The 25,075-nt window shown below is 41.3% G+C and overlaps 1 protein-coding gene across 1 annotated transcript in view; it reads left to right on the top strand.

Moving 5' to 3' along the window:
* RASGRF2 (Ras protein-specific guanine nucleotide-releasing factor 2) overlaps positions 1–25,075 on the top strand; it is a 213,927-nt gene that overhangs the window by 41,962 nt on the left and 146,890 nt on the right. Inside the window, exon 2 of the mRNA XM_012664540.1 lies at positions 15,643–15,749. Coding sequence (XP_012519994.1) covers positions 15,643–15,749 — 107 coding nt within the window. The remainder of the gene's footprint in view (positions 1–15,642; positions 15,750–25,075) is intronic.

The raw sequence follows: 25,075 nt of genomic DNA, 5'->3' as shown, positions 1-25,075 counted from the left end.
TTTACAAAATTTATTTCATACTCAATCACCAAACTCTGTTTTCCCTGTGGTGGGCAGCAATTGAAAAGTGCTAATATGCTCTTTTATAGCTCTCTTTAAAACTTATTGTTTAAAATAAGTAATATTCCTAGGAATATTTCCAAAAATATTCTTAGGGAGTGTGATTATTAATTTAATCACTCAGAGTGTTCCAGTTTAAATGTTCCACAATTAATTTAACTTTTCCACTATTGTTGGACATTTTTATTATTATTCATGATGCTAGGAACATTTTTGTACATAGTCATTGTATATATTTCCAGTGATTTCATTGGTATAGATTCTTCTATAAAATGGGAATATTTTAAAATCTGTGATACAAATTTCCAACCGTTTCCGCAAAGATTGTAACCACTTTTATATCAATCAGCATACTACACTTTCCAACTCTGGATTTTATTATTTTTTAAAAGTTGCAATTTGCGTAAAATGGTCTTAATGTAAAAATATGCATTTCTTTATCAGTGATATTTTCCATATTTTTATGTATTTTGTAATTTTTTATTTTGTGGGAATGCGAATATTCTATTCCTTTTCCCACAGTTTTATTGGAATATTTAGTTTTTTCTTATTTATTAATATTTAGAAAACCTCTTTGTATATTAAGTATATTAATTAATCTTTTTATATTATCTAGTTTCTTCATAAGCATATGCCATTTTGGATATATGTGATAATTTTATTATTATTTCATCATTATTATTATTATGGCTTCCATCTTTGAAGGTTGCAAAAATTGTCAATACTTAAATTCATTGAGTAGTTAGCACCTAAAATGTAAAAATTGAAACAATTTTTTTTTTCCCTGGAGACAGGGTCTTGCTCTGTCACCCAGGCTCGAGTGTAGTGGTGTCATTCAGCATAGCTCACTGCAGCCTCAAACTCCTGAGCTCCAAGCGATCCTCCTGCCTCAGCCTCCTGAGTAGCTGGGATTATAGGTGTGCACCACTGTGCCTGCCTAGTTTTTCTATTTTTTTGTAGAAACAGGGTCTCACTTTTGCTCAGGCTGGTCTTGAACTCCTGGCCTCAAGTGATCCTCCTGCCTCGGCCTCCCAAAGTACTAGGATTACAGGCCTGAGCCACTGCGCCTGGCCTGAAACAATGTTTTAAACTAAAGGATTTTTTTTTGTCAGTGTTACAATGTAATTAACCTAATACATCTGATTAAAACCCTTTAATGCAAGAGTGTTTCCTAGTTAATTTGGTAAGTATAAGTGATGATTACCGATATAAACCAGGCACAGTGTCATAAAAGACTTAGTCATGTCACTGTAAGAGGGCACCGTGACAATGATGACTAAATTCATAATTGTGCTAGGTCTGAGGCTGATCACAGTTAGATGTCTCTCTCTAAACAAGTAAATGAGACGGCTGGGTATGGGAGTAAGGCAGTCATATAGGTCGAATGTTATCTTCAATAACGTAGATAGCTATTTGGAGTGGTAATACAGGAGAAACACAAGAACTCATGTGAGAATTTAACAAAACATGAAGAGGAACCATTGCCTTTCCCTGCAAGTTGGAGATGACAACATAAGCCACCATGCATCATGCTTCCTTTTCATAAATTTCAATAGGCCTGGTGATTCATAGGAGCTCAGTTTCCTTGGTTGACAAAAGTTTCTCTGTTCCAATTTTTATGTGATACCCTTTCAGTGATTTGAAGAGAAACCAAATATATCAGGTTCTTTTGGCCATTCTTAAAATGACAGGTTTTCTGACCCCTTATTGTCCTTGTCACTCTCCAGTGAACACAGTTGAGTTTGATTCAGTTGTTTATAAAATTTGGAAGCCAAACTGAATGAGTTTTTCCTGTTGTGGTAGCAGATGATGGAGAAAGTAGTTGAATTCTTACTTTCGGAGCTGGATTCTAAGTTATATTCTTTTCCATTAAAATATGGTTTTTTTTTTTTTTTGAGACAGAGTCTTACTTTGTTGCCCGGGCTAGAGTGAATGCCATGGCGTCAGCCTAGCTCACAGCAACCTCAAACTCCTGGGCTCAAGCGATCCTTCTGCCTCAGGCTCCCAAGTAGCTGGGATTACAGGCATGCGCCACTAGGCCCGCTAATTTTTTCTATATATATTTTTAGTTGTCCAGCTAATTTCTTTCTATTTTTTTTAGTAGAGATGAGGTCTTGCTCTTGTTTAGGCTGGTCTCGAACTCCTGAGCTCAAACAGTCCACCGGCCTCGGCCTCCCAGAGTGCTAGGATTATAGGCATGAGCCACCGCACCCAGCTTAAAATATGTTTAATAGAGAAAGCTGATATCGCAGCATAGTATAGATTTCATGCATGCTAATGCTTAGTTTTATTCACACTTTCAAATTTCCACTCTATATGTTGGCTTCTCTTGGGACAAACCATTCAGCAAACTGTTGCATGTCATTGAAGCTTAAAAATATGAACTCCTTTTTTTTTATTATTTCAGAATATTGCAGGGGTACAAACAATTTGGTCACATAAATTGCCTTTACACTACCTGAGTCAAAGCTGTAAGCATGACCATTCCCCAGACAGTGCACACTGCACCCACTAGGTGCAAATTTACCCATTCCCTCTTCCTCCTCACACCTGCCCAACACCCTATGAACATTACCTCCATATGTGCACATAAGTGTTGATTGATTAGTTCCAATTTGATGGTGAGTATATAGGGTGTTTGTTTTTCCATTCTTGTGATACTTAGAAGAATGCGCTCCAGCTCCATCCAGGACAATACAAGAGATATTAGTTCCCCATTTTTTTTTTTTTATGGCTGAGTAGAACTCCATGGTACACATATACCACAGTGTAACCACTCACGTATTAATGGGCTCTTGGGTTGTTTCACATCTTTGCAATTGTGAATTGTGCTGCTATAAACATTGGACTGCAGATGTCTTTTTTATAGAATGTCTTTTTTTTTCCTTTGGGTAAATATCCAGTACTGGGATTTCTGGATCAAATGGTAGTTCTACTTTTAGTTCTTTGAGGTATCTCCATACTACTTTCCATAGAGGTTGTACTAGTTGGCAGTCCCACCAGCAGTGTATGAGTGTTCCTATCTCTTTGTATCTATGCCAGTATCTGTTGTTTTGGGACTTTTTGATAAAAGCCATTCTCACTGGAGTTAAACGATATCTGATTGTGGTTTTGATTTACATTTCCCCAATGATTAGAGATGTTGAGCATTTTTTCATGTTTTTTGGTCATTAGTCTGTCTTCTTTAGAGAAGTTTGTGTTCATGCAAAATATGAACTCCTTTCTAAGCCTTTTGGAGCATTAGAACTCTTTTCATCATGAATATCAAGCAACCACCAAAAAAATGCTCAAAAACAAAACAACCAACCAACAACCACCACAACAAAGACAGTATGACCTCTTCTTAATTACTGGAGACCCAGCGTACTGGTTCATAATTGTCATACATCCCTCTCTTCTTTTCCCCATGCGTTAGCACTTTTATCTGAGGCAAGCGGGGTGAAAAAGAGAAGGAACACTGAAATTACCCCTTTCCCCCTGGTAGGGGCCCCGTGTCCTAGGCAGCCAGGAGCTGGCTGGTTCCCAGATGTGCTCTGGCAGTTCTACTACCACAGCAATGACGAGGTGCACTTCGTGCTTTTCAAGACACTTTGATGTATGTTACTGCATTTGATCCTCACCTTGGGGGTTAATAGGAAAGGTGGCCTTGTCTCCACTTGGCCTAAGAACAGAGTGAGCACACAGAGGAACTTGCCAGGGCTCACACTGTGTTCTCCAAGGTGGAATGAGAGTCCTAATGTGTCACCTTCTAGTCTGGGGCTCCTTCTGCTGAACCTGTGAAGTTGGCTTGAACGGAAGCGAGTATGCCCACGGGAAGGCCTCTGAATTGAGGTGCTGAAAAGGAAGAGAACTGATAGGAAGAAGGAGAATTCTTCAGCATCTTAGATATTTCTTCTTCTTCTTTTTTTTTTTTTTAAAGCCAGTCAAATTGATATTTCTTCTTAAGGAAACCTGGAGGAGGCATTTGGATGATTTGACATCTGTTTTAACAATAAAGAATGAACTTTAACATACTGTATAAACCACGATATGAAAAGATGGAGTCTGTATATGAGTAGGAAAGTCAGTTTCCTTTGATTGACATAGAATTTTCTTGAAGCTACAAGGGCCCATAGGATAGAATTATGGTAAAGAAAAGATCCCAGTATGGAAACAGCTACCAAGGCACAAGAGTGAAATGCCTTCTCTCCTGGAGACCAGCAGAGCTGTATCAAGGATAGAATTTTAGACTTTTCTTCTTCAATTAATGTTCCGCCAGCTGGCACAATGCTGACCAGATGCAGTGGGCAGAGAAGCCCCTTGCAAATAATGTTTTAATGGCAGGAAGTATGAAAGAGTAAGAATGTAAGAAGCAGAAGGAGAGGAAATGTCATCAAGAAACATAAGGTATTTCCCTCTTTTTTTACGCCCACCTTGCTGTTATCTTAATCTGTCTTCTCTCAGTTCTCTCTCTCCCGTTTGCTGTCTCACAGTGGCAGCAAATCAGATTTAGTGTGATCTGTCTGTGCCTCTAGGGCTCAAGGATGGGATATTTTTCTCTTATCATGCACCAGACATACCAGAAAAACATTAATTGAAGCTCCCACGAATGGTAACGATAGCTCAGTTGTCAGTCTGGGTAAGTTTTGAGATATGTGAAAGTTAAACTCAGAGTCAACGTTTGTATAAAGTTTCATCAATATATCAAATGCTTAAAATATATTTTATTTCCACTTTATAAGCGGTTAGACAAAGAAGAGAGGGAAAAAACAAGCCAGTGGAGGAGGTAATGAATCATAGGAAGAATAACATGACCACATACTTTATTATTGCTTTTGAAATGCACCTGGGCTGGAGAATTCCTGTCTGTGGTTTTTATCCACCCCACATCCCGAAACACTTGGAGTCTCTGCTCTGACTGGGATGGATGGTCGCAGTGACCCATGGGGGTGTTGGGGAAATATGCCCTGGGCTGCAGTGGGCCACTCAATATATTGTTCAAATGTCCAGGGAACAGGAAGGCCAGACTCCAAGGCCTGGGTGGGATGGAGAGCTCCAGAGCTGTGATGTGGTCTCAGAGGCACTGCTCTCCCAGCTGCTGTGTTACTGCGTTACTGTGACGGGACAGTAGTCCATGTGTTTGTTAAGTCATGGAGCCGGGGACAACCTGGAAGGCAGCCATTTCTTTATCCATTCAGAATCTGACTTGCAGGGTGAGAAGTCTGGCAGCCCGAGAAGAGAAGACCACAGTTAAGTTCCTGTGGGGCGCTCCCATTCCTCCCTGCCAGGAGCCCTGACAGCTGCAGAGAAAGGGTTGGCGTATTTGTGAGAAGCTGGGCTTTAGTTCTCTTTATTGAAAACTGAAAAATGTAAAGAACACGTGTAGTAATTAAAAACCCTGCGCTACCGTCCAAATAATATGTATGGGGCAGCATATTTTATAGAAATTATATTTTTGCTATATACTTTTAAGAAAACCCCAGTTTTTGATCTTAAGTTGAATATCATTGATTTGGCTAACGTAATTTACTATCTATGGATATGTAAGTGATATTAGAAAGACCTGGGCATAGTTTTGAGAATGGAATAAATATCTTTATTGCTGATTATAAAAGCTATGCATATTTATTATAAATGATTCAAACAATATACAAATGAAATACATGTGTTTTTGTTAGTTATATAGCCGTACAAGTTTATTGTAAATGATTCGAACAATGTAGAAATGTAGAAAGGGGAGGTGCCCTGGTAATACCGTTGCCCAGAAATTGCCACTGTTAGCTGTAAATTTGTTTCAAAGTTGCAGAAGCTAAAGGACCAGAGTTTTAAGTGAACTTGTGTTCTCATATTGGGTTAAATTTGTTCTCTTTGCCAAAAAAAAAAAAAGCATAAACAGTAGCAAACACATTATCATAAAAACCAGAAAACTGAAAATGAAAATTCACATAGATGCCAATAAGACCCTGAACCTTTATGTTTCCTAGATCTGTTCGTTTTGTTGTCTTTCTGGCATTGTATGGTTTTTGTAGGTAAGTGATAAGAATCTTTGGTGAACCTGCCAACCAACAGTATCTGTTCTTATTGCTCTGCAAGAGGTTTGTGAGATCATTGTAATGTTCTGGTTTTCCATGGCTTATAATAAAAAGATATATTTGGAGGCTTACAGGATCTTTTTTTTCCCTTAGAGCAATTTACCTATAATCTCTAAAAAAATTTGTGTATAAATTCGTTCTCTGGATGGCTACCTGGATGTGACTATATAGTAATGAAATTGATTGTCATGGATGGCTGTTTGAAGCAAATTTATTAGGTCAATTACACCTCATGTTTTTTTCTACCGGTGATCATTTATGCACCAAACGTTAGTAAGGGCGTTCTGTGTGCCGGGCACAGTGCCAGGATCGTGGGTACAGCAGGACTAGACCGGCAGGGAAGAGATACACATTAATGGACAACTCTAAGGCAGTGGGAGGGAAGAAGGTGCCCAGGGCTATTGAAGGCCAGAGGGGGGAGTGACTTCTTTTTGCCAGAAAGAGCCAGGGAAGGATTCTTTTTGAATCCTCATGGCACATTTCAGTGACGTGAGTCAAGAAAATCCAGTAAGAATTTGTGGGTGCGGAACGGACTGGGGATGAGGGAGGAAACAAAGTATGTCAGGACAAAGAGGTTCACTAATAGAGAAGGGAATTGACATTTGTTAAGTGCCTGCGGGGTACCAGGTGCTGGATGTCAGCTGGTTTCAATGCTGTAAGATGTCTGTCATTGTCCTCATTTGCCCACAAGGAGACTCGGGCTCAGAAAGGTTAAGTAACTTGCCCAAGGTCTCATCACGTGAGTTACCACTTGGAGGCGTCAGGAGTCACTTGCAGGTCCGACCGCTCCACCGGCTTCACTGTGGCAGCAAGAGGCTGAGGAAGGAGCTTCTTGGGGGAGTGATATGTCCGTGCTGCTGGAGTGTGCATTGGAAGAAGCAGGCAGAAGTGAAAATACGGGGAATGGGGCGAGTTTGCGAAGGGCATTTGCAGCCTCTAAGATTTGCTATTAGAATTTGAGAATATGAGTGAAGGTTTTGTAAGCACACATGATAGCTCAGATTTATCTTTTAGAAAGAAAACTCTGTCCGCCTTGTTTGGGATGGAAGGATTGGAGAAAATTGGAGGCAGGGTTACAGATGTATCCTCACTACACTTAGATGTGCAAAGAAAATATTTTTCTAAATTTGATCTTTCTCCTTAAGACCCTCCTTCCCACTGAATAAGTGGAGAAAAAATAGCATGTATTTGGTTGAGAGTAATAAATTCAGCTTGATATTGGAGTAGTAAACTGCAGTAATGGAAAAGGACTCTGGCAATTCATTCTTCCTTCTGTGCCGCGCTAGGATGGTAGCTCAGTAAAAGGGGGCTGCGTGTCCTGGAGGGTATGTGAGTGTGAGTGTGTGTGTGTGTGTGTGTGTGTGTGTGTGTGTATCAGAGGGTGGGGGCCTTGCTGGTGCTGATCAGGGTCGGGCATTGTTCTGGCTCTGCCTTGGGCATTGTGTCGACATCTTGCCGAAGTGTGTGGCTGCTGTGACCTGGGTGGACCTGTGTGGTCCATGCTCTCTCAGGTCCGTTTGCTTACTTGGTGCCCCGGGGCGCTTGCTCAGGTCTCATCGTACACTTCCCTCCACAGCCCTTCACAGCACACTTGGGGACGCCCACGCCACAGATGCTGGGGAAGGTCTCGATAGCTAAACTCAGGCCCTTTCTTTACCTAACTGCTGGGACACCCGTTTTACTGATTTCCATGACATGGTCACCACCTGTACTGTTGTGAGGGTTGGGACGGGGCAAGAGGCTATGAGGATCCTCTAGAGCCCCCAAAGGGACAGTGGTGCAGAAGCTTCCTGGCTTTGGCTTTGTCATTAACACTTTTAACCCTTCACCCTTCTCTGGGATTTTAGCCCAGAGTGGAGAGAAGCTGCACCATATGCGTCCCTCCCTCTTTCTGCTTTCTCTACCTACCGTGGACCTCTTCTAGTCACACTTCTCTTTGTGTTCCCAGGTCACTGGGACTTCCCGCTCAGGCATCCTGTCCTCCCTTCCTGGGGGCCATTAGCCTCCCACTTTGGGCTGTAATGGCCGCTGGGATACAGGGAGGGAGAGAGACCAGCTGTGAGATAAAACATCATAAATTGGAAAGTATTTGAAAACTGTCGTATCTATTATCCCGGTGGTAAAGCTGGTTTCATTCATCTAGCTGAGGGACAGTAAATGCCAGAATAGCTTCCTAGGAGGGAGCATGGGCGAAACCATTTGGGTGGGGCTGATAAGGAGGGAGAAATTGATGGTAACTTGGGGGTTCCTAGCTGGGACAGCTGTTGAATACCGGACACTTTTCTTGAGAGAAAAGACAAGAGGAGAAGGAATAGTTTTGAGGGCAGGGTGCAAGAGGAAGGGCATTAGGGGCTGGGAGGGAGGGAAGGGAGGTAGCACGTGAGCTCAGGTTGGGATCTGATTGCAATGCTGTATGAAGCAGAAGCAGAGGGCCGTCACCTGGGAGGAACCTGGCTAGAGACACGGAGTTGGGACTTGGTCAGACCATCTAGGGAGGGTAAAAGTAGAGAAACTCATTGTCATTATAGATGTTGAATTTAAAGACATAAACAAGGCCATCACTCCGTTTTAATGCTTTCTTTCACTTTGTGATGACCCAGTACTTTGTAATGTCCCCCCCAAGTTCCTGCGGTAGGACAGGTCAGAGCTGCTATTTTTGATTCCTTAGGGCACCGTAAAGCCAGGTCTGAGACAGATCCGTGGTGTGTGTCGGAGTGAGGCCAGACACACAAGACTTTGATGAGTGGCTACAAATAAATAATTTGCAGGCACATACAGAAGCAAGGTTTATTTTTTTGTGATCTAGCTGAATTTGTTCAGCTCCTGAAAATGTAACGTGTACTTCTCATAACTCTTTCCATCATTGTTATGCCTGAGACACGGTTTAACCTTTGGGTGTACTCTGCCAATGTAATTGCCTTGCTGTCTTTTAAAGGTGGCTTTTAATTGGGTCCCCAAGCAGCAGGTGCTGTGGAGGTGCTGGCCGCAGCCTTTAGATCGGGCCAGTTCATTAAGTGTTTCTTCTCCCCAGACTGGGTGTGTGGGCTTGGACGGTAGCCAGCAGTTACTGAAATGCCATCGGTTATAAGATTGCCTTTTCAGCCACTGATTTGTTATTTTATTGAATTTTGGCTCTTTTCTTCTCAAATTTAAGTAGAGCTTTATTGAATACAATGCTAAACTCAATACTTTCCATTCTTGTCTTTTCATAAAGTCATTTCCTTCTAGTTTATAGCATTTAGTCCTCTGCCTGAACCTGAGGTTTAAGAACTAAAGACAGCTGTCATTGTGGGGGCTCAGGACTGTCCACGGGGAGTGTGGTGGGTCATCTCACAGGCATGGCCCAGAGTCCTCAATCACTGATGACATGTGTGGGTAACCTGAGAAGTCTCTTAGCTAATTTTTTCTTTTTGGTAAAATTGTGCTGAAAATCCCTATCTTCAGGACTAGAGATTAATAAGATTATTGACCTGAGGTTTTTACTTCATTTCGAGAAAATGAGTATGGAACTGTCACACTGAATGAGCCGGACGGGGGTGGAGGGAGGTGGGACTTTCAGAGCAGCTCTGTGGGGCTGGTTCTCTTCACGCCCCAGGATAAAGTCTTGGGCAGGCCCAGGTTATTTTCTGATGACTCCAAAGTAATATAAAGTTCTCTGGTCATATTTTCCTTTCAGACAGTTTGGTGATTAATATGTCCAGCCTCACATAGAGGTTGTTGAAAGTGAAAGCTTCTCCAGTCCCTGGGTGGCGATTGCTGCAGGGAAGGGCAGGTGCCAGCTGCCCCTCTGTCCCTGACTCTCCTCGCCAGCTTCCTGGGCGCTCTGGCTTTTCCATGTCGGGACCCCTATGGCATGGGGTTCCTCTGTGAGTGGCTGGTGGTGAAAGCTCAGCCTCTGGGGATGCTCTTCTGTGTTTGCAGGAGCCCCTCCGCTGTTAGCGATTGCCCATCAAGATGCAAGAACGCATCTCATCTGCCTGGCCTCCCATGACCCCCAGCCCCTTGGCACTGGGTGGGAGTCTGGCAGCCTCTTTGTGCTGCGGCTCCTCACCCCTCTGGGCTGCCCTCCTCGATGCCCTTCAATCGGCTCTAAGACAAGCCCAGCTCGGCTTTCTCAGGTGTGGCCAACTTCTATTCCTTTTGATTTGCTCTCGGTGGGAGTGTTACTTCCCAGATGCAGCCTCTCTGCTTTTAGCCGCCAGGCAGGCAGCTGCAGACATCAGCCTTCACACATAGCAGGCACCAGCTTGGGAGAACAGGAACGTCTCTGAGCAAGCTCTTGGAGCCCTTCTTGCCAGCTTGAGGCCAGGAAAACACCCCTCCGCCTTCCCCAAAGTATGTAGGGGCCAGGTAGTGGGGCGGGGGACCTAGCACACACAATTCCCTACGAAGAAATCTATAATCTCCAAGAGTTTGGTCATTTTAAATTTAACCCTTTTATGGCCTTGAATGAGTAGAGATCAAAACCGTTTTTAGCCACCTCCTTTCCAAGTCTGGCATGGTGGTTCCTACTTGCCCTTGTCACATGGGCATTGGTTGCGTTTGTTGTCTTGAGGCAGCAGCCAGAACTGAAACACGAAGTTCCATTTCAATGTTTGGTTACATTGGAAGGCCATCATGCACAATATGATTCTTAGACACAAAATATGGACTGCTCCTGCCACTTGTAGTTGGGGCCAGTGGAGTGGAAAGGGTCTCCAAAGGCATTTGTCACCTCGGATTAGTTAGAAATGGAGATGCTCCCCCTACCCCCTCCTCCCATCCCCCCACCCCCACCGAGCTCGTTTACCTATTTGATAACCTGTTTGTATTTTCTTTGCAGCATTCAACAACTCACTCACTACCCCTCCATCCCTCCCTCCCTCATTCCCTTCTTTCCTTCATCAGTTTCAGAAATTTCACTTTCTAGTTTGCAAAGAATTTTAATCATGTATTTATGAAGAATTTTATCAAATATATTTTCTGCATCAAATGAGATGATCATATTGTTTTCTCCTTTAATTCGTTAGTAGAAAATATTACATTATTAAATATTTTATATTGAGCCATATACTTACATTTTTGGATTAACTTGATTTGGCTTAGATGCTTTTTAAAATATACATTGCTGGATTTGATTTGACAATATTTTGGTAAAAATATTTGCATCTATATTCATGAATGAGCTTGGCTTGTGATCTTTCTTTTTTGAACTGTCTTTGCCCAGTTTTGGAATCCATGATTCACAAGCTCTGTAAAATGTGTTGGAGAGCGTTCCTACTTTATCTGCTCCCTGTTTGTGTAAGGCTGGACACATCTGTTCATTGAATATTTGGTAGAACTTATGAGTAAAACCGTCTGGGCTGAAAGGGTTCTTTAATCAGCTGATTTTAAAAATTAGGTTTTTAATTTTTTAATGGTTTTTAGTTTATTTTGGTTTTCTGTTTCTCTTAGAGTTAATTTTGGCAAGCTATAATTTTCTTGGAAAGTGCCCATATCATCTCTTTTCAAAGTTACTAGCATTAATACAACTTTTTGGTGTTGTCGATCCTCTATTTTATCTTTGTTTTCTGTTTTTGTTAACTTCTGTTACTGTTTTCATAATTACATCTTTCAAAATAACTTCCTGTATTGATGACTTCCAAGACTATCCCCAGGTTCAATGATTTGCCAAGACGACTTACCGGACTCAAAATATAGCTGTACTCATGACTATGGTTTATTGTAGCAAAAGAATACACAGCAAAATCAGCAAAGAGAAAAGGCGCACGGGGGACAAAGTCCAGAGAAAACTAGGCACTAGCTTCCAAGAGTCCTCTCCTAGTGGAGTCACACGGGACAGATTTAATTTTTCCAGCAGCAAGTTGTGTCAACACAGATAAAATTGTCCATGAAGGAAGCTCAGTAGAGACTCAGTGCCCAGAGTTTTTATTGGTGGCTGGTCATGTAGGCATCATCTGCCTAACCTGTACCCAAATTCCAGATACCCAGGAGCAAAGCAGGTGTTCAGCAGAAACCATAGTGTCTGCACCGTTTAGGCACAGTGAGCTATTCTTGTCAGGGAATGGTGGGAACCTTCCCAGAATCCGTGTTCAAAATCTAGATGTCAGCCGAGGGCTAAGCTTGCGAGCAGGCCTTTCTAAGGACAGTAGTCTCAGGCCTGCTATGTTAACTCTTTTCTGCACAGTTCCTAAACTGGATACTTTAGTTCATTAATTTTTTCTCTTTCTTTTTTAAAATGAGCATCTAATATTATGTATTTCCTTCTTAGAACTGCTCTACTGGCATTCTGCATGTTTAGTATGTAGTATTTCATCATAAAAAGTATTTTTGATGTTTTTCATTATAATTTATTCTGTGACCAATGAATGATTTGGAATTGGTGTGGGTGTTGTGTGTATATGTGTGTGTGTTAACTGCCAAAAGATAGAGCTTTCAACATTATGCTTTTGTAACTCATTTCTAATTGAATTCTGTTGTGGTTAAAGAACATGGTCTGTATGACATGGAGTCTCTAAACGTTGCCTTATGGTCTTTTGTGTGTATTTAATTTTTATAAATATTGTTCATGTACTTGAAAAGTAATTAGCAATGATTGTGTGTAAGGTGCTGTATAGTCCATAAGTTAAAATGTATTATACATATCTTCTATATTCCTTGTTTTTTCTTTGTTTTTTTTTTTGATTACTATATTATGAAAGAGTCATGTTAAAATACAATATAATGATGCACTTTTCATTTTTTCCATTTGGTTCTGTCAGTTTTTTGCTTTCTGTATTTTAATGCTATATTATTAGGTGTGTACAAGTTTAGAACTGCTAGGCTTTCTGATGAATTGAGTCTTTTGCTGATATAGTGACCTTCTTTATCACTAATCATATATTTAGCATTATAGTCCAATTTTGTCTTGTGGTTAGTGTTTTCTTATTATATCTATTCTATCATTTTATTTTTAATGTTCTCTTTTTGTATTTTAAGTGTATCCCCTTTAAACCACTCTTACAGTAACTCAATTTTTAATTGTATTTTTGAAATAATTTTAAGCTTACTGAAAAGTTGTAAGAACCAAAATATAGTTAAAGATTGAGTTACTGTAAAAGTAACATAACTATGGAGGCTATAAATATTAGGAACTCTATTACTATAACTTACCATATGAATAGGCTAAGGAGAAAAATCACATGATTATATTTATTTATGAAGGATATTATTCCTTTTATTCAAATTACATATATTTTCCCAGTTGTCCTATGTCTTTATGCATTGCTTATAGTAGTTTCGTTATGCAAAAGTTTCTTATTTTTATGTAATCAAGTTGTCAGTCTTAATGTTTCTGGATTTTGAGTAGGACAATTTTTCCTACTCAGAGGTGTGGTGGCATTCACCCATGGAAAAAAATACTGGTATGGTTTAATTTTTTTACATTACAATTTTGGTTATTTTTGGAAATTATCCTGGTATGTGGTGGATTTGGGGCAGAGTTTTTCTAATCTCTGTTACACAGAGGTGGTAACCATTCAGTGTCCTGGTGGTATGCGTGGGTCTTAGCTACAACTGGATTCCTTGCACAGGCCCAAGACCATGTGTCCCAACCCCCCTTGGAGGTTAGAACTCCGTCTCCTACCTGCCAGGGGGCCTCATGTGTTACCCCTTGGTTCCCATGCTTTCTGCTATGGCCTTGCCTTTCTCCTTTGTTTCTAGCACCTGGGGATTCATTCTTTTTCCCCCACTTAAGTTTGGCTATGTATGTTTGGCCCAGTTCGAGATTTGCCCTCAGTTTGATCTGCTACTTTGCCCTAGATTGGTTCACAGTGGCCAGGACATTGGAGAGGACAGGAACTAAGGAGCTTGGAAATAAAATGAAGTGGAGATGAGCATCTACTGTGGTAGTACTATTAGTTTTTCTGGCTCTAACAGTTTGTTTTAAAGCATTTTAAAACTCCATAGGCTAGAGCAGATCTTCAGATGTCCCATCCCTGTTCAATAGAACTTAAAAATTTCTGAGATTGTGCTAATCATCACGATCTACTGGTTATATTGTTATTCATGAATGTTGGTGAAGCACGGCGCATCTTTTCTTTTGTAACTTTGTCTAATTCAAAGCGGACACTAAATGAAATATACATGTGTATTTCTGTGTATTTTACATGAAAATTTTCCACATTTTAACTTGGATTATTGCAGGATTTTTTTTTTTAAACAAAACTTCTATTTAATAATTGTGGTCCGAGGACTCTGCTTATTGTTGCAGAGTTCCCCGTTTCACGTCTTTGCTGCATCATGGAGTGGTTTGGTGGCCCAGTGTGAGTTTGGAAGTCTGAGTTTTGGTTATATGATTACCTCTGTTCTGAAATCCTCATGAGAACCTTGAGAAACCATTTATAAATTTTTATCTTTATATTAACAGTATAAAATTGACCCTTTTTTGGTGCACAGTTTTATGAATTTAAACACGTTTGGATGTGTGCAACCTCTGTAATCAGGATGTGCAACTGTTCCCATCACGGCCCAAACTCCCTCATGCTATCCCTTTCTCCTGTCCCCAGGCCCTGGAAACCACTGATCTGTTCTCTGTTACTATTTCAAGAATGTCATACAAAAGGAATCATACAGTATGTAACCTCTTGAGACCGACTTCTTTATTTAACATGACGCTTTTGAGAGGCATCCAAGTTGTTGAGTTTATGAAGAGTTTGTTTCTTTTTATTGCTGAGTAGTATTCCATTGTTTGGATGTACCACCAGCTATCCACTCACCTACTAAAGGATAGTTGGGTTGTTTCCAGTTTTTGGTAATTATGAATAAAGCTCATATGAGAGAAATTGTTTTCCTGCTGATAAATTTGGTCTTTTCTCTTCTTGAGCCCAATTCCTTTTATCAAACAATAACTTAGGTTACACCTGTACCCAAAAGAAATTCTGATCATGTCTTAGCTCCCAGAATGGCAATTAGGCTTCCTTTCCCATGTCAAGTATAATCCGTTGTAAGTGGCACTCTGGAATACTGTGTTGAATGCAATTGCAAGGCTACCTCTGGGAAAACGTGCATAAGCAATTGGTGACGTCTGCTAAGGTCGCAGGAGAGGCAAATGGCAGCAATTGGACTGAGTAAATTATAGGCATATGCTTTTTGGAATGGAGAATAGGTATTGAATAGAAAATATAATAGAATTAGCCAGTGCAGTGGTGTAGACTCGTGTGTCCCTGCAGGTCTCTGTCACGTTTAGAAAATATCATATTCACTTTATCTGCATAGCCAAATTTGTGCAGTGTTCTTTTTTTGTACTTGTATAAAAAGATATATTACAGTAAGGTTACGGATTCACTCTTACTGAGGGGTGTTAAGATTTAGTCTAGGGTTTCTTCTAAGTGCAAAGTCATTGCCAACTGGACCAGGAATGATACTGCATTTTGAAATATAATTTCCATACTGCTGATGCATTTCACAAATATATACCCTTTGTAGCCAAATATTGTAGGCTGTTATGCTTGAAAAATAAAACTAAACTTTTTGTGTTTGTTTTTCTTTACAGTATTACTTTACTGTTCTTTTTGGCCACGAAGGTCAGAAACCACTGGAGCTGCGCTGTGAGGAGGAGCAGGATGGTAAAGAGTGGATGGAGGCCATTCACCAAGCCAGGTAAGGGCTCAAGCCACCCTAGGTGATCCTTGATTGTCTGGGTCTTGCATTGGGCTTGTCACTGTTGGTGGTAGTTTTGGAAGAACTTTCAGTTCTAAGATGGGTTTACCCTTGGTACCTTCTCCTTAGTAATGTGTGTGATGATTATTTAAGTTTTCTGTGGCTATATTCCAGCTAAAGATTAAAGGTAATAGATATAATAATAATAATAAGCAGTAGTAGTAGTCAAATTGTGGATTTCTTCCTGTGTGCCAGGCACTATTTTAGGTGCTTCTTAATTAAAGAATTTATTAAATATATTGAATTATCCTCTCAACAGTCTGCAAGAGGGGTATTATAATTACTCCTTCTTCTACAGATAAGGAAACTGAGGCCTGGAAAGTTAGTTTGCTTGCCTGAGGTCACACAGCTAGCAAGTGGCAGAGCTGGGATATGGATGCAGATGAGCCCACCTTTGTCAACCTTGTCCTGTGCAGCCTGGTTATTGAGAAGGGTGATGACAGCCTCTATCTAGGGAAATAGAAGTGTGGTTTCATTACCCCCTAAGAAATACCAGGAAGGTGGAAAGGCATGCACAAGGTCTTAAGTGGGAATGAGAAATCTGAAAGAGATGCAAAGTAGACCCCTCTCTTATATTTTTCCTATTCACTTCCTGCATCTGGTCCACTGTTCTTCCCACGCTGGCTCCCATGCTCACTGCTTTCCACCTGTCCACTCCCTTAATCCAGGCTGTCGCTGCACAACTCCCTGCCCCCTTGACTTGCTCATCTCTCCGTGTCTCAGGGCAAAACTCTGGCTGAGGCACATTTTCTTTCTCTTCATCAGACAAGCCTTCCCTTCTCCTATCTGTCTGTTCCTCTTTCTAGTGCCCCCTCCCTGAAACAAACCCCTATGAGTCAGCCCTCACTGGCCCCCTCTCCAAGCTGCTACAGCACTTACATTCTGCACTGCCCACGGGCTACTTAGCAATTCAGGGTATTTTCTTTACGTACTTCATGTGTGAGATTCTGTTGCCTAAGCAGGACCGTATGCACCTTGAGAATGGGCGGGGAATTGGGTCACAGTGGTTTCTGAATGATGCACATTGCTCATTGTGTAGTAGGGGAACAGGAACTATTTCCAGTTTGATTATAATAAGAATGAGGCATTTGTTCTGAGTGAGTTCAGGCTGTTCTTTGAACCCTTGAAACTTTTTCTCCCAGAACCTCCCTTCCTCTCCCCTCCGCTCCCTCTTCAGCTACTTTCGGTTGACCACCTTCTCTGACAGGCAGCACGCTCAGTGCTTTAAAACATACTTACCTTTTTTTATTCTTCACAACAATTCAGTAGGGTGTTATTAACCCCATTTTACAGATGAGAAGACAAAAATTCATGATGGTTAAGCAGCTTGGCCAAGTTGTAGCCCAGAGCTGTTAAACTGCAGAGCTGGGATTCAAACCCATGTCAGTCGGACCCCAGAGCCTTTAACCAGTGTTCCCTATTGTACTTCCCTTCGTTATCTTCTCTTTTTCTCTTCAGTCTTGTATTTCTTTTTCTCTTCCTCTATTCCAAGATGAAAGTGGATTAATGGGAGGTCAGGGTTGAGAGTAGAAGAGGTTATCTGCAAAATATTTCAGTTTCTTTTCTTTCTCCGGGAGGCATGGGGCTGGCAACCAAATGCTGCTCTCTCCACGGCCTGGCGCAGCCTGCCACAGACATAATGGTCCGGCCACGTGGTTCAGCTGTCTTTGCTCTGGGTACTCTCTGTCTGTGGGTTTTGCTTCGCACTTAGGACTAATGCAGAATGACTTGCTGTAGGAAGAAAGTCAGGTCTTCAAAGGTGAAAGAAGCATCAAGTTGGCAAGGTAGAGCCCTTAGGTCATTTCCAGACACAGTCTTTGTGACCACTTCTATTCCTTTATATCTGGGAGTTGAAATGAAGTACATCATTTAAAACATACCTGTTACACACAGAGTGGAATAATAGACATTGGAGACTCAAAAAGGTGGGAAGGTGGGAGAGGGATGAAAAATTACTTCTTGGGTGCATTGTACACTCTTCAGGTGATGGTACACTAAAAGCCCAGATTTCAGCACTATCCAATATATCCATGTAACAAAACTGCACATGTACTCTCTAAATCTATAAAAATAAAAATTAAAAAATTAAAAAATCCACCAAAAACCCCACATGCCTGCTTGCCCATCTTTTTTCATTCCAGAAGAGCAATTACCATCCATAGCCTAAACGCTTTTGTAGTTGCCAAGCAGATATCTTGGTGGACCAAACACAAATAGTCTGAATTACTTTACAGAGGATTAGATTTCAAATAAGAGATCTTTTTCTATCCTGTGAAAACATTTTGTCATATATATGGAAGTGGGTCAATAATTATTTGGTCGTATTTGACATATGATCAAAACCAGGGCATGTGTGATTTTGCCAAGAGACAGATTTTAGAAATCACTTGAGCGGTTTGGATGATAGAATGGTGAAAATTCTCTTCTTTTTTGGATTTGAAGATTTGGCTAACAATTGATCTTTTTTCTTGATGTCCTGAATTTTTGGCCTATTAGGTTTGCTTTTCCTTTGACTTGAGGTCTGGGATTGAGTTCTTTGATGACTTCTTTTAATCCGACTGCTTTACACTTGAGTTCTTATATTTGAGTTTTGCATTGAGATGCTTCTTAAATTTTTGTCTTCTAAATCAGGGAAGGCAATAACTTTTTCATTTAAGTTTTATTAAATTGAGTTTTTGGTATAGACATGGATCTGTGAAATTCACCTTGATTTTGTTTATGCAAAACCAAAAGTTAATGAAGCTGATTCAGAGAAAGAATTGATCAGCCATTTTTGCTTGGCATTGTGCTAATAAAACACAATTAATTAGTTGTGGTTGGTTGACTAAACATTTCACCCTCAGAGGACAATCTGATGGCATTAATTTGGTACTGCTGCCTTTTTAATATAAAAGTTTTAAATTCTTAATAATTATAGGTTTATTGATCCCTCTTTTAAAAAGTTTGAACTTTTGATTAACTGATGAGTTAGCATGAGACTAGTTCTTTTCTGAGCTACAAATCCTCCTGCAGTTACTACTTAGAAACAAAGATTGCTCAGAACCGCCTCTCTTGGTCACTGCTGTTTTCCTGGGACGGCTTTTCAGTAGCAGCCTGGGTGTGCTGTCTTTGTGTGCGGTGAAATTCACACTGCTGTTGTTGGCTTTCTAACTCAGAGCAGAATCTAATTGCCCCAGTTTGCCTTCAGGCGATCTTTGGGTCATTTTCTAGCATGTCCAATGGAATGTTTTTTCTTTTAGATGTGGCCCAGAAAAAAATCATTTTGGAATTAACATTCTTCATTTTGAGGTTTTGACCTGGTCCAGGAAGCTTGCTGTAATGTTTTGCATATCATTGGCCAAAATTACATTTCTAGAACACTGGCACATTTAGGATATCATAGCATCACATGTTCTGGCACCAGTTCAGGGGAAGTTGCTACCAAGACTCAGTCTTGTTTTTGTCTGGATGAGTTGAGGCCAGAGCATTTTAATAGCAGTTAAGTCTATGCTTATTTCATAAATGGTTTGCTATGTGAGTATGGAGCTCTGGAAATTACCAGTAACCTGACATCTTTTCTTTGTTTTCTTGGTCATATCTGTCCACCTTGGTTGATTTAGTTGTAGACATCAGGACAATCAAAAACATTGACCTGGTTGATGGTGGGTCCTTAGGGCTTATTGACTGAAAAGACATCTTTGAAGTGTTTGACCTGCTGGAACACCAACCAAGCAACGTCTCCACAGCTAGAAGACAGTCACAGCCTGGAAGAGGATCCAGGTGAACATCTTCCAAGGCATCTCCCATCCTGGTCTGAGCCTCATGCCCTCAGGACCTAGACTAGGACAGCTAGGAGGAGAGGGGAGGGTATTCCAGAGGCAGAGGGGGCAGACTTTGTGACTACCTGGATATGGACAGTATTAGACCAATGTGGCAGCTACTGCATCTCTCAGGCCCTCAGCTTGGATGGTGTCATCACTGGGAGAGGAAATGATGAATGAGGGCAGGTTTGTGGGGCAAAGATGGTGAGCACTGACCGGGAAGGGTTCTGCATGAAATTGGAAGAGTAGGATCAATCGCTGGGAAGGGACACCAGGGACTGTGAGATACTGAAGTGATCTTCCTGCCCCTTGGCATGGAGGATATAAGGGAAAGAGCATCCAGGGATGACTAGAGAAGTAAGGTGTGTCTTGAGGAGAAAGCTGGTGTGGGTTTCTATCAAGGTGGAGGTTGGCGAAGGTTTGTGAAAACTTGGCGATGTTGAGAATATCGTGCCTAGTACAGAGCGCCGTCAAATGCATGTAGCATTGCTCACCCTGCAGATGTGTGCCTTACATGTTCCATGTTTGAGACCATCTTTGGCCTGTTTCCAGTATCTCCCACTGAGACTCTGCTCAAACTCCCACCTCGATTCTCTTTCCCTCCCTCAGTGTGTGTCTCGTGCAGGTGGATCTTGGGTGTTCTGCTAAGGGCAGAGCATGCAAAGGGGAAAAGAATGGGACATGTGCTTCCGTTCCCTACTGACACGTCAGATGGAGTTGGGCAAGGGCTTGATCTAGCCCTTTCTTTCACCCTGTCAGTCCCCAACTAGATGAGCAGAGAGACTTAATCCTCCAGTTAAATCTTTCAATTAAGCCTTATTCTCTTTTGCAGTGAAGAAAACTCTAATCCAGCCTCTTGGGTCTGCTTTTGTCTGGAGTCCTTTTGATTACATGTGCCTGAGACAGTTCATTCTCTCTCTCCCCTCAGCACACACACAAACACACACACACACACACACACACACACACGCAACACGACAGCAACTGCATCAGACACCAGACACCTAATGCTTGTAACCTCACTCTTTTTCCTTAGATAGAGGCTTAATTTAGAGCAAAGTGTATAGTATAAAAATCTGTACAACACTAAAGGCCACCATGTGTAGCATCCCCGTAAAACCAGCCCTTTGTAGCCTACGCATGGAGAAATCCCTCACATATCAGAAAAGAGTGATTACATAGAAGAGCTGAAAATGTTTCCTGTGTCACAGCAAAACCACAGGACTAGAAAATCAGAAATGGGCAGTGATGTTATAGCCCGAAGCAATCCCAAAGCCATATTTTGCATTCTCCTTGTAACAGTAAGACTGTCACTACTTGAAAGCCGAAAACATGGACTTTGTTCATTTGAGATATTTATATTTTTTGACTGAGAACTTCCCTGTCAGGGCTTTGCCTCCAGATTTGCCATGATGAAAGAGAATTAGACATTTTCTTTTCCCTCAGAGCCTCCGAAGTGCAACATGAGAGAGAAGGGCTAGTATGTTTGTGAACTGTGAAAGATTCCACTTGATTTGATGGTTAAAACTTATTTTCCATGGGGAAAGGTTGGGCTTGAATTTTCAGTCTTTGTTAATACCTTTACCTGTCAGTTATCTTTCCTACTCCTCGCAGTGTTCTTGCTTCCAGTGCTCGTCTTGCACCGTAAGCATCCGGCCGGCGCCGCGGTGCTTCCGTGTGTGCTCACCAAGCAGCCCTGTGCCACGTGTGCACCGTCTCGCCCGCGGGAGGGAGCCGTCCTTACGACTCCGTGCCCGCCCCAGGAGAACAGTCCCTGGTTCAAGGCAAATCTCTACCTTGAACCTTCTCTCTCTGGCTTCTTGCTCCATTAGTTATCCCATTTCTCTCCTGTATTTCCGGTCTATTTACTCCTCGTCCCTCAGCGTTTTCCCTGTATTGTTTGGATCTCCTAAAAACCTCTTCTGTCTTAAAACAAAAATGAAAGCCTTTCCTTGGTGCTAATGAGTGTCTTCTCTTGCACACGCAGCCAGGCTTCTTGAAGAAATGGTTTGGTTGTTCTCCCCGGGTACGCAGACGGCACCTGCTCTCTCTTTTCAGCTCTTTGTTGTGGGTTTTGTCCCTGCTCCACTGAACCTGTTGTCACCTAGGTCAGCAAAGACGTGCCAAAGCTTTCCTTTCCTTATGTAACTTCAACTTTCTGTTTATATTTAATACTTAGTTTTGAATTTTACAAGTAATACATAAAAGTAACTTGTCAAAAAAATAAAAAAGAAAACTCAGGCAATGCAAAAGTAAAAGTTATAGTTCCCAGTCACGTCTCCCGCCCCCGTTTCTCCAAGCCCACTTACTCCCTCAGAAGTATTTACTGGTAACAGTTCAGTGCGTATACTTCCAGATTTTTCTGTATACCTGTATATGGATAGATAGAATGGTTATGGAATTACAGACTCTTTTTATTTATTATTCACATTATTTTCCACTTTTACACACTACTTTGGAAGTTTTTTTTTAACATAATATATAGGCATCTAAGTCTTCAAAATTCTCATTCTTTTGTGTCTATGTTATGACATCTCTCACTCCCAATTCTCCTTCTACTTTTTGTTGATCTCTGCTTGTCCTGTTTCACCGCTCCTCATGTTCTGTCCTTTTCTTTAACGTGGCTGCTTGTGTAGGGCTTCGCTTTTGCCCCTCCTGTCTCCTCACCTGGCGTCCACTCCCAAGACCCAAGCCATGTAGATAGACTCACCCTTTCTTGATATTTTCTCTCTGCTAAATACCATGCCCGTGCACAATGTACCTCTTTTATTTAATCATTGCTACAGCTCATGAAGTAGGTAGCACTGTCCCCACTGCATCTGAGTCTTAGAGGAAATAACTTCCCGAGGGTCACCAACCCAGCAAATGGCAGAGCTGGAATTCAAGTCCAGGTCAGGCTAAGTCCACAGCCCGTGCCCTTAACCACCAAGATGTATGTTGCCTCCATTATATGTAGAAATCCACCAATATGTATTTTCCTCTATTGAGCTATAATACATATCATCTCCCTCAGGTGCTCAGAGTTACTTGAGACTCAGCAAGTCCAAACCCAAACTATTTTTCTCTAAGCAGCTTTGTGTACCCGTGCTCCTGTCCAGGGAATAGTCTCCTGTAGATTCAGCCATTCAAGTCAGCAGGACGTCATCCTGCCCCCACCTCACTGCTCACGTCGGTCAGTTGCCAGTGTGGGTTCTGCCCCTAACCTGTTTCCCTTCCTCTCCGTGTCCGCAGCAGTGTCCTGGTGCAGGCCGTGGGTGCCGACTGCCTGGACTGTTGCTCAGCTGCCTCACCCGCCTCTCTTCCAAGTCTGCTTCCTTCTGATGGATCTTCCACATGTTACCAGGGTGCCCTTTCTAAAAAGAACATCTGATCTGCTGAAAGAATTCCGGGGTTCCTTATTGCTTTTACTTATTATATTCAGTTCACTTCTTATTGTAGAAAATTTTAAACATATGCGGGAGAAGAGAGATACCTCCATGTTGCTTTAAGAAAAGAAAATATTCATTTCATCAATATTTATTATTTCCCTACCCAATGCTAGGCTCTGCCCTGAAGTCCGGGACACAGTGAACCAGGCCAAGCAAGGCCTTCCGGAGCTGACCTCTGTGCACTGCTCGTGCCACCCCTGCCCTTGTGTCCTGGGCTGCAGCTGGAGCAACCACATGCAGGAATTTTAACGTGCTGGGATGTCGCTTCCAGTCTGACTCACACCCATGCATCTTGGTACTCTCAGTCGTCTGCCTCATCTACCCTGAGCCTCTTCCTCTGCCGGAAGGAAGGCCTGGCCATTCCCTTCTTTGAGGCCCCACTGTACCCTCTTATTTATCTCGAAGCACCTGGGAGAGGATTGCATTGATTTGTTTATACGTCTGTGTCTCTCTATCAGCCTAAATTCCTTCAAAGCAAATTGTATACTACTCATCTTTTGTTCTCTGCTCCTGGCACAGTGCCAAATTGCTTTTCAGAGATGTATGTACCAATTTAATCTCCCTCCACTAGGGCAGGAGAATGCTGGAATCGTTGAAAAAAAAAATCTTTATTATATCGACAGGTGAAAAATAATATCTTGGTGTAATGAGCATTTCCTTGATTGTTGGGGAGATTGACCATTTTTTGCTATTATTAATATTTGTCGATATTTCCCATCTAAATTATCATCTTATGTCCTTTCACCATTTTTTTCTATTGGTTTTTAAATGAGCTCTTTGTATGATAAAAATATTATTTGTTTGTATTTAATATTTGTTCACATCGCCTTGCATCGTTTTTTGTCTTATATCTTTGAGATTTTTTTGGACATTAGAGTTTTTGAATTATATATACAGTCAAAACATATTGTGGAGGGAAGATGTTCTATTACTTTTTTAAGAATTTATTTTTTTGAATCAAGATATACTTCACTTACCATAAATTCATCATTTTAAAGTGTGTAATTCAGTGTTTTCCCAGTACAGTCACAAGGTTGTACAACCATCATCACTAATTTCAGAACATTTTTAGCACCAAAAAAGAAACCTCATACCCATTAGCAGTCACTCCCTATTCCCCACTGCCCATAGCTCTAGCCAACTACTAATCTGCTTTCTGGGTCTATGGATTCATCCATTCTGGACGTTCCATATCAATGGAATCATACAAGCCTTTTGTGTCTGGCTTCTTTCACGTAGCATAATGTTTTTAAGGGTCATTTGTGTAGTAGTGTGTATCAGTACTTCATTCCCTTTTATGGCTGAATTATATTCCATTGGATATACCACATTTTGTTTATCCGCTTCTCAGCTGATGGCCATCTGGGTTGTTTCCATTTTTTGCTCTTATTATAATGCTTCTATGAATATTTGTGTACAAGTTTTTATGTGAACATAGTTTTCAGTTTTCTTAGGTATATGGCTAGGGGTGGAATGGCCAAGTCATATGGTAACTCTATGGTCAGCTTTTGAGGAACTGCCAAACTGTTTTCCACAGTGACTGCATTGTTTTACATTCCCATGAGCAATGTATGAGGATTCCAGTTTCTTCACATCCTCACCAACAGTTGTTTCCATTGTTTTTTTTTGCTTGGAGTCCTTGTAGTGGAAATTAAATGTAAAGAATTCATAAACCCTTTAAATCCATTCTGGTTTAATTAGTATAATTATATAGGTACTCTTGCTAAAGAATTTTTTGTGATCATAAAGAAAATTCTATCAGTATCCATTGATGTTCATTCGAAAGAAATCAAAGTCTCAATGTTAGGAAAGAACCATTAATATCTACTGTGATATAAAACATTTTCCTCAGTTTTGTAGTGTAGTATTATAAAATATACTCACTCTAGGCCAGGTATGGTGGCTCATGCCTCTAATCCCTGCACTCGAGGAGACCGAGGTGGCAGGAACACTTGAGGTCAGGAGTTTGAGATCAGCCTGAGCAAGAATGAGACCTTATCTCTACTAAAAATAGAAAAATTAGCCAGGCATGGTGGCA

Source organism: Propithecus coquereli, unplaced genomic scaffold (genome assembly GCF_000956105.1).
Source record: "Propithecus coquereli isolate 6110/MARCELLA unplaced genomic scaffold, Pcoq_1.0 Scaffold9, whole genome shotgun sequence".
In the NCBI taxonomy this organism is placed as follows: Eukaryota; Metazoa; Chordata; class Mammalia; order Primates; family Indriidae; genus Propithecus; species Propithecus coquereli.
This window is presented reverse-complemented; position numbering and strand designations above follow the sequence as displayed.